General features: G+C 29.7%; 2 protein-coding genes across 2 annotated transcripts; one reads left to right on the top strand and one right to left on the bottom strand.

Moving 5' to 3' along the window:
• Positions 1–2,990: 2,990 nt before the first annotated feature.
• On the top strand, positions 2,991–4,112 carry LOC101245043 (chitin-binding lectin 1). The gene is given in 2 exon segments (XM_019213092.3): positions 2,991–3,471; positions 3,473–4,112. Coding segments are annotated over 2 exon segments (930 nt in total). The 5' UTR covers positions 2,991–3,060; the 3' UTR covers positions 3,992–4,112.
• A 4,141-nt stretch (positions 4,113–8,253) lies between these two features.
• Positions 8,254–9,147, bottom strand: LOC101249342 (chitin-binding lectin 1). Its single transcript, XM_010320505.4, has one exon. The coding sequence runs from the start codon at positions 9,103–9,105 to the stop codon at positions 8,341–8,343; it is 765 nt and encodes a 254-aa protein (XP_010318807.1). The 5' UTR covers positions 9,106–9,147; the 3' UTR covers positions 8,254–8,340.
• Positions 9,148–9,738: the final 591 nt, after the last annotated feature.

Genomic DNA, 9,738 nt, shown 5'->3' with positions numbered 1-9,738 from the left:
ATTTTCATATTATGTTAATGTAAAAGGATCAAAATATTTTTTAAAATATGTGATATCAAATAAAATATTCTTAACTAATAATTGAGTTCAAAAAATCTCCTAAAATTAATATTTTAATCCGAAAAAGCAAGACATCTACGATATAATCGATGTAATGGTGACACAATATTGTCTTATGACAAATTATCATATAGTGTCCCTATTATATATAAAAATAACATGGTCAATTTCTTCACTTGGTAATATAAAAAAAACTCTCCATTTTCTCAAAGATACTATTTTTTTTTTTAAAATTTTGTTTATGTTTCTCTAAGATGAGTCATTATCAAACAAAAGTAAAGAGATGTGTAGCTTGATATTGTTCTTCTTTCTCTTATTTTTGTTATTATGCTTATGTCATACATGCTGTTCCTTAAAATTGTCTTTCATAAATCATTTATACATTTTAACTAGGATTATTACCTATTAAACACTTTTATTTATTTCAAATTTATTTTTATTAGAAATTTTTTGACAATAAAAAAAAATGTGTAATACTGACAAAGTGACTAATTAAAAAATAACATGTGATGTTAGGCCTAACAATTATAGAAAAATAAATTTATGTCATTTCAATCCAATGTTCTTTCTTCGTTTTTTCCTCCAAATTTAATTTGCAGGTTCATTTTTTATTTTTTAATAAATATAAAAAAGAAATAGAATAGAAAACAGTAAGAAAAAAATGGATGCACTGTTCTTCACGGAGAAGACGAGTTACAGGGATTGGATGGGTTTTTTCTGTTTTTTTTTTTAAGAATTAGTATTACTTTTAAATATGTATTTTTTAAAATTAAATTATTTAAATGCCATGTGACACTCAAAGAAGCAAAAGTATTAAGTTTTTTTGGAAAAAATAAAAATAAAATATTATTTATAAAATTTCACGCGCTCAGAAAAAGTGTAAAACACTTTTTTTGCCATCTCAATATTTTGTGTAAAATATCATACTTTTTAAACAATTCAAATGTTTAATAGGTAATAATTATAATTTAAATGTCTAAGTAAATTGTGTAAACAACTTTAAGCCTTTTTTTAAAAAAAAATGGATTCACACATGATGGTTTACATTTGGGAAAATTTCATGCTAGGCCATATATCTGTTAACTTTGCGTCATTTCCCCTCATTTTAAAAAAAATTATTGTCTTATTAATTATATTCGAAAAAGTAAAAAATCTTCTTACACTCTGCGAAATTGAATAAAAATATCCATAGTTAATAATTTGACCTAAAATACCCCTAATATCAGTACTCTGATTTTTTTTTTAAAAAAAAAACAAATTAGGATACAATCAATATAATAGTGAGAATATATTATCTTAGCTGAAATTATTATATGTTTAAACAACGGTGGTCAATTTCTTCACTCAGTTGTAATGTTAGCAATAGAATCAAATGAACATCAACCCAAAAGATGACAAAATACTACCCTTCTTTATTTTTATTATTTTAAAAATATATTTTCACTTTTATTTATTATTTTTATGTGTTTAAGAAAAAAAATTATTTTTTCTCATGTTTTACCCTTCATCACTAATTACTTATTTTGAGAATTATTTCTTTAGACCTAATACTAAACGTCAATTAATCTGAATAATGTGAAAAAATATTTATGTAAATCATCATTTTTAATGGATGGAACAAATTTAAATGTGACAAGTAAAATTTAAGGAAGAAAGTATATATGTAATATATTCAAAATCACTTTTTTATATAATTTTGTATTTGATTATATATGATTACCCAGTTACGCTCACCCACTACAACAAAAATGATTATTAGCAGTATTTAATTCTTAATTGTCGCTAAATATGTATTTTTAGCGGCAATTGTCACTCTTTGTATATGTCCCTAAAACCTTTAGCGACACTGGTTCTAATGACACTTTATTAATGCCGGTAAAGACTTTAGCACCCTTTATTAGTGTCGATATTTAATGCCGCTAAAAGTTGTTTTTGTTGTAGTGACCTTTGAAGCTGGGTGCCATGAGGATGGATCGACTTAACTAATCACCTCCTTGGAATCACAGTTAGGGGAGTCAAATGGGCGGGTTGGATAAAAATGAAAGATATTAAAATAGTTAGGAGTGTCAAATGGACGAGTTGAGTTGAAATGAGAGATATTAAAATGGGTTGACATAGAAATCGAGTTGGGTCTTGACGCACACAAGTTTACTTTGGGCTCAAATGGGCTAAAAAAAGGTTGGATCTTAACCCGTCCAATTTGTCCCGATTAATCTCAATAATTTTTAACATACTGATATTTAACTTATATAATCACAATTTGAATTTCCGTTCAATTTTTTTTAAAGTAATAAATAAATAAATAAATTCTAAATATGTTAAATAGATAATAATTCATACGTTTACTATAGGAACATATCTTAGTAAAGTGTTTTAAAACGGATTGATTGGAGATTAAATTATGATCAATTGAGGATTTTCTTCAAATAAATTAGGTTTGAATGGGTTGAGATTGAACTCAAATTAAATTATCTTGAATCCAACCCTTAAAATTGCGGGCGAATTTGACAGATTACCTACATTTGTGTTCATTTTTTATTTTTTATGCCCCGTTAAAGAAGTGTTCACGCTATAACAAACTCTTTATATATTTATGGGATAATGCACAAGTACCCCCTCAACTTATGCCCAAAATCTCAGAGACACACTTATACTATATAAAGGTCTTATTACTCCCTGAACTTATTTTATTAATAATATTTTACCCCTTTTCGATTTACGTGGCACTATCTTGTGGGTCCAATACTAGTTGACTTTTTCTTTCAAACTAGTGGTACGTAGGCCTAAAAGGGGTAGAAAATTACTTATAAAATAAGTGCAGGGGTAATAGGACCTTACTATAGTATAAGTGTGTCTCTGGAATTTCGGACATAAGTTGAGGGGATACTTGTGCATTTTTCCTATATTTATTAGTCGCAAAGTTATAATTATTTAGCTATAAAGCCTTGATGAGGATTTCAGCAATTAATTCATCTTCATCAATCGTACGTTTATAACAAAATGAAAGAGACTGCAATTAGCGTTTTAGGTCTACTGAGTTTGTTCCTCCTTGAGGTGGTCTCAGCGAATGAGATAATTAATGGAACCTTTGTACTTGAAGGTATTAATAAGAATGCATCAGGCGGCGTGTTCGCGAATGGAGATGAATGTGGAATGCAAGCTAATCATCGCTCAAAATGTCCTAGTGGGATGTGTTGTAGTATATGGGGTTGGTGTGGAACAACATCAGAATATTGTGGTTCTGGATTTTGTCAGAATCAATGTACTGGCCCCTCCCCACATGGAAGTTGTGGGATGCAAGGTGGTGGTACAAAATGTCCTAGTGGACAGTGTTGTAGTCTATTGGGTTGGTGTGGAACTGGATCAGACTTTTGTAAACCTGAAATTTGTCAGAGTCAATGTTCAGGCCCCTCCCTTCCCAAATGGACGATGCGGATGGCAAGCTGATGGCAGATTATGTCCTCGTGGACAATGTTGTAGTGTTGATGGTTGGTGTGGGACCACAACGGATTATTGTGCTAGCGGACTATGTCAAAGCCAATGCCCATTCACACCACCTCCGTCTCCACCCCCACCTTCACCTCCACCTTCACAATACCAATGTGGAATGCAAAATGGTGGCACGAAATGTAATAGAACCGGAGAGTGTTGTGGTATATCGGGTATGTGTGGAAACACATACGAGTATTGTTTTCCTGGATATTGTCAGATGCAATGTCCAGGTCCATATCCAGAGGGACGATGCGGATGGCAAGCTGATGGTAAATCATGTCCTACTGGACAATGTTGTGGTAACGCTGGTTGGTGTGGAATCGGCCCAGGCTTTTGTGACCCAATTTTTTGTCAAAGTCAATGTAGCGGTGCACCAATCTCAACCGCAAAACGAGATGGAGGCATTCGAAGCTTCTTGCTCAATGCAGCTCTTGTCTAGAATATTTACTTTTGGGGCTATTATTATTAAAATGCTATGTGTGTAATCATGATGCATATAAAATGCATCAACTAATGTTTATAAATAAATGAATGAATGAACTACTTTAATTTCGATTTCATCAACCAAAAAATCCAAGTTAATTTATTAATACTTGGAGTAATCCAAATATATTTATTATTATCCATCTCTTTCCTTGTTTTTCTTTCTTCAAAAGTAACCCATAATTTACATTCTCTATGCAGTTATTGCACTTACTTTCTAGCTTTTCAATCCCTTAAACATCAAAAGCATATTATTAGCACCCCTCTGTCAATTTATCGAAGAAAAAAGAAAGTTTCAATTATTACCATGTGGAATGGTACAATCATTTCTGGACGTACCCTGCCTAATATATAAGTGGCACGTACGTGCCCAAATCTTTAACCAACAAATACAGTACTAATCAAAAGATAATTAAGTCCAATGATATATGGTATACTTTGATATTTTGTGAAACTTTATAAAATGAGTTTGATTTGAATTAAATTTTATAAAGACTATTTTTTTTAAAATCTAAATTTATTTATTTTTCTTCAAAAACAACTCACCCATAGTGGATGGGCATTTACTGCAATCACACTCATGTTGTTTGTTATTTCATGATATCACATTTTCTCTTTCAAGCATTGTTTTTTTTCTTCATGTTGGTTGGTGTTGGGGTATGTTTTATTACATTACATAATATAAACTATATCAGATACACATATGGTGAGTAAAAACTAGTGAAATTTTATGGTGTTTAGTGATAGACGAGAGCATCAAAATAAGAAATAGGATAGAATGACTAATTTTATAACAAATAATAATATTGTAGTTAATTTGAATAAGAAATTTTGACTGAATAAATAATTTTGTCTAATTTTCTCGTTTAATTATACAACTAGAAAAGTTTGTTCTTTACACATCAAAGTCGAGCAAAATGAAAATATAGACGAAAATGGTGGGAATATATATATATACATATATATATATATATATATATATATATATATATATATATATATATATATATATATATTTTGTAGAATGAGCATACATAAACATTAAGGTATTTTGATTTAGACAAAAGTCATTTATTTATTATAATATTGATTAATTAATTAATGCATTACATATATATGCATTACACACTTCACTAGTCCTAAAAGAGGAGTCAAAGTAGATCCTCTAGCTAGCTAGCCAAGTTTGAGGAAGAAGCTTTTATTTGGCTTAATACTCACAATAGCCCCATCGACTACTGACTACAACATTCTCCATTAGAACATTGTTTACCTTTACCACATTGTCCTGATTATACTACTGATCATATATAGGGCTAATGTGTCTGTCGTCCGTCTAGATCTTTGCATTGACTTTGACAAAATGGAGAGTTACACGACCCTAAGAATAATTAGAAGGAACAAAACCAACACAACTTAAGAGTTTCATTTTGTTATGTGGAGTAGTACATTTTCCTTTCAATAGAAAAGGGTTATAAAAAATATTTGGCCTAATGTACTATTTAATTTTTTTTATATATTAAATTAGAAATACATTTAATCTTATATATTTTAAAATTTTAGAATAAATTAGAAGAAAATAATAAATTTATTTTGATTTATTTAAATAGACAAATAAAAAAAATATATTTTTAGTATAAAGACCAAGCGAAGAGATGGTTGAACTATAGCAATTAAAAAGACTCGGGATTGAATCCCTTTCTTAAGCTGTTGAATTTGGTGCAACGTGCAGCTATCTTAAAAAAGGGTGTTCGGCGATATTTCCAGCCCCACTACTTATATATTATTTTTTTTTGTCGAATCTATCGTATTTTACTTTTCTAATTTTGTTTACTTTTTTGGTTTTATTTATGTAGAAAGTTTTGTTACACATCATTAATTATAATTTGCATGAATAAAGATTCGTTCAATTATAATTAGATCAAGTAAAGTTTAATGATATTATAGATTTATGTCATGAAAATAATAGAATAATTTATGATTGAGATTCATTTAAAATCTATATTTATCTTAATAATAAAAACAATAAAGTCGTCAATTATTTTTATTTTTTAAAACTATCAAATAAAATAATTAAGTGTATTCTACCGGGATATCCGGATTTCCCGAATTTTTTACCTGTCAAACCTCGTACTTGTATTGAATTTTTTAAATTATACTAATTTTAAAGAATCCGACACTTTTGAAGAATCTGATTAATATGTTTTTATAATTATTTGAAAACCTTCAAATAAGTTTTTTTAAAAAAAAATATATTATCATCTTCTTTAGTTGAATTTTTATTTAGAACTCAGTTGTGTTTTAAAGTGTGATCTATTTTTGAAGATTGCTTCAGAATTTGAAGAAAGCATGTGTTGTAAAATTACTTTCAAAAAAGTTTGGCAGGTAAAAAGTCACGGAGTTCGTTTATTCATGTCAATCTTAAATTAAAGTTCTTGAAATAATTAGCTTGGATACACTTAATTGCTTTATTTGATAATTTTAAAAAATAAAAAAGCTTGCACCTTTATTGTTTTTATTATTATTATAATATAATGCGTATATAATTTAAATGAATCTCAATCATAAATTATTCTATAGTACATATGACATAAATCTATAATGTCATTAAACATTACTTGACCGGATATTTATTAGCCGTACATGCCCAAGCATATGGGGTTCTTACCTCTTCTTAAAAACCTCGTAAATATTTTTTTTTAGAGTCCAACTTCTTAACTTTTGAAAGGTTAATAAAATATGAAATTTATTTAGCAAAATTATCAAATTTTACATTATTAATAAAGTTATTCAATTTGAAAAATTTATCTATAAAAATTTACTTAAATTACATTTATCACGAAAATGGATTATTTTTACATCTAAACATATACCCCATAAATATGCCTTCAGCACAAAATAAATGATGAAAAATGTAAAGAATCTGATTAACCATTCAATATGTGTGATTCACTTTAGATTGTGTATGTAATTTTAACTTTAATTAAAAAAAATATCATGCGATATTTTACATCTATATTGGAGCTCGATGAAATTTGAATGCCGAAAAGTTTCAAATAAGATAAAGTACTTCCAAATAAAGACACAAAAGGGTTTGATCTGAAATCTTTTGATTAAAAATGAATTACTTAATTACTACTCCACCCGAACCCTCGTTGGTAACTTTTTTCAGCAATACAACTACTCCTCGTTTCATTGTTGTCTTTTTTATCGATAAATATATAGTATAAAAATTATATAGTACTACATTAAAGAGTAAGAACAATAAATAGAAAGTGAAGTTATTTCTTTATCTACCAACTGGATTGATATTAAAGTATACCCTTTGTAAATCTAGGACCACTTGAAAATAAATTTTAAACTCGTTTTCTAACTGATCTAAAAATATGAAAAGTCAAATATTTTTATTTTGGATTGATATTAATGTTTTCGTCGTAGCCATTGAAACGTGTTGAGTGACTACTTGATGAAAGACGTTGTGCAATAGGTTGGGTCGGCAAATTAGTATTTTTATTTTACTGCCCTTATTCAGGAGCTTTCACCATTTTTATAACTTAAAATTACAATTTTAATCTTTAATTCAAGTAAAAGACAAAATAAATAAAGTAATTGAAGACAACTATTTGAATTTTATCTTCAATATGTCCTTGTGATTTTATTCCTTCACAACAAAATGAGGGGGGAAAAGGGGCAAATTTTTTGAAAGATTTTAAAGAGAGAAAAATATATTTGAGTTAGTAGGTCAAAGAAACTTGTCCATATCTATTAGTAAAGCATAATTATAATTTACCCGCAAATATAAATTATATGTTTAATTGTATTGATTTTAAGCACTAATTTATAGAGAAAACTAGTTGCAAATTGTTCATCTGGCTATAAAATAAGCCTATCCTATGAGATACAAAAAAAAGATGAGACAGAAAATATATATTAATTTGTAAAAGCTGAGCTTCGGAATTCTCAAGCAAGAGGAGTTAATTATGTTGATATGTAAGATTTGTTTTTTTCAACTCAATCAGGACTATATATAACACAAGTCTTTGATGGTGGGTGCTCCATCGTTCAATATATTAGTTTTTAATTTTATTTATTTTTGCTTAACTTTGAAGATTCCTATATATAACAAAGGTCCGACTAGCATGTACATCCTCTTGCAGTATTTGGGAATACAGGAACGACGCCAAACATGAAATCTAAATAGTTGTTGTAATTAAAATATGGTTGTAGACAAAAGGTCTTTATTTACTATTATTATGTTCTTCATGCATTATTATTACACACACTTGTCGAGTTCCAAAAGAGGATCCTCTAGAGCATGAAACTTTGAATACGATTGTTGAGGGATGAGGGGAAACGAGGATCGTTGCATTGGCTCACACATTGTGGGTAAGTGCAATGAGCTGATGTGGTCCCACACCAACCAGAGAAACTACAACATTGTCCAGTAGGACATGGTCTACCATCAGCTTGCCATCCGCACCGTCCTGGTGGGAATGGAGCTGAACATTGTTTCTGACAATGTTGAGGATCACAATACTTGTATGTGGCTCCACACAAACCCCATATACTACAACACTCTCCGGGTTTAGTACATCTCTCACCATTCTTTTGCAGTCCACATTCTGGTCGTGGAAATCCGGGTGGAGGTGGTGGTGGAGGAGGAGGTGACGGTAATATACATTGTTTTTGACAGTTTTGACGAGCACAATAATCTGATGTGGTCCCACACCAACCACCATAACTACAACACTTTCCATTAGGACATGATTTACCATCAGCTTGCCAGCCGCAACGTCCCTCTGGGTACGGGGCTGGACATTGTTTCTGACAGTTTTGAGGAGCACAATACCCATATGTCTTTCCACACCAACCCCATACACTACAACACATTCCACTAGGACAGTTTCCGCCATCACCTTGCGCTCCGCATCGTGGGTATCCCCCTACAGATGCATTTATACTTTCAACCCCAATCGTTTCATTCATGGGGACATCAAATACTTCATTGGCTAACACCGCCTCAAGGAGGAACAAAGCCAGCAGAGCCAAAATGCTAATTCTCATCTCTTTCATTTTATTTGTTATACACGTAGGATTGCTTAAATGCTCAAGTATTATTTATACCAAAAACAATCACTATATTTGATATATAAAAAAAATACTCCCTCCGTTTCACAAAGAATGACCTAGTTTAACTTGACACGAAATTTAAGAAAATAAAAAAAGATTTTTGATCATGTGGTCATAAATTAAAGTTATGTTAAATATATGAAATTGTCCTTTAATCTTGTGACCTTAAACATGTCACGTGTAAAGTTGTTACCAAAAAATGAAAGAGATCATTCTTTTCTAATCAGACTAAAAAGGAAACGAGGTCATTCTTTTTTACCGAGGGAGCAGTAACTTTGAGGGAAATAAAACAGATATTTCTTCTAATTAACAAGTGAAGAAATTGACGGTAGTTATTAACACATACAATAATTTTATCCATAAGACAATATTGTGTCACAATTACATCGATTTTATCCTCGATTTCTTGCTTTTTGGATTGGTGTATTATCTTTAAAAGCAATTTAGATTAAACTATTAATTGAAAATATTTTTATTAAATTTACTACAGTTCAACGATATTTAAATCCTTTTGTGTTAAAATAATATGATAATAAGTGAAAAAAAAACTAATGAAAATGTTGCAAAATCAATAAA

This window comes from Solanum lycopersicum, chromosome 3 (genome assembly GCF_036512215.1).
Source record: "Solanum lycopersicum chromosome 3, SLM_r2.1".
Taxonomy (NCBI): domain Eukaryota; kingdom Viridiplantae; phylum Streptophyta; class Magnoliopsida; order Solanales; family Solanaceae; genus Solanum; species Solanum lycopersicum.
The sequence above is the reverse complement of the archived record's forward strand: the minus strand, read 5'-3'. Positions and strand labels throughout refer to the sequence as shown.

Coding starts and splice junctions, on each gene's coding strand:
- LOC101249342 (XM_010320505.4), bottom strand. CDS start 9,105: ATGAAAGAGATGAGAATTAGCATTTTGGCTCTGCTGGCTTTGTTCCTC.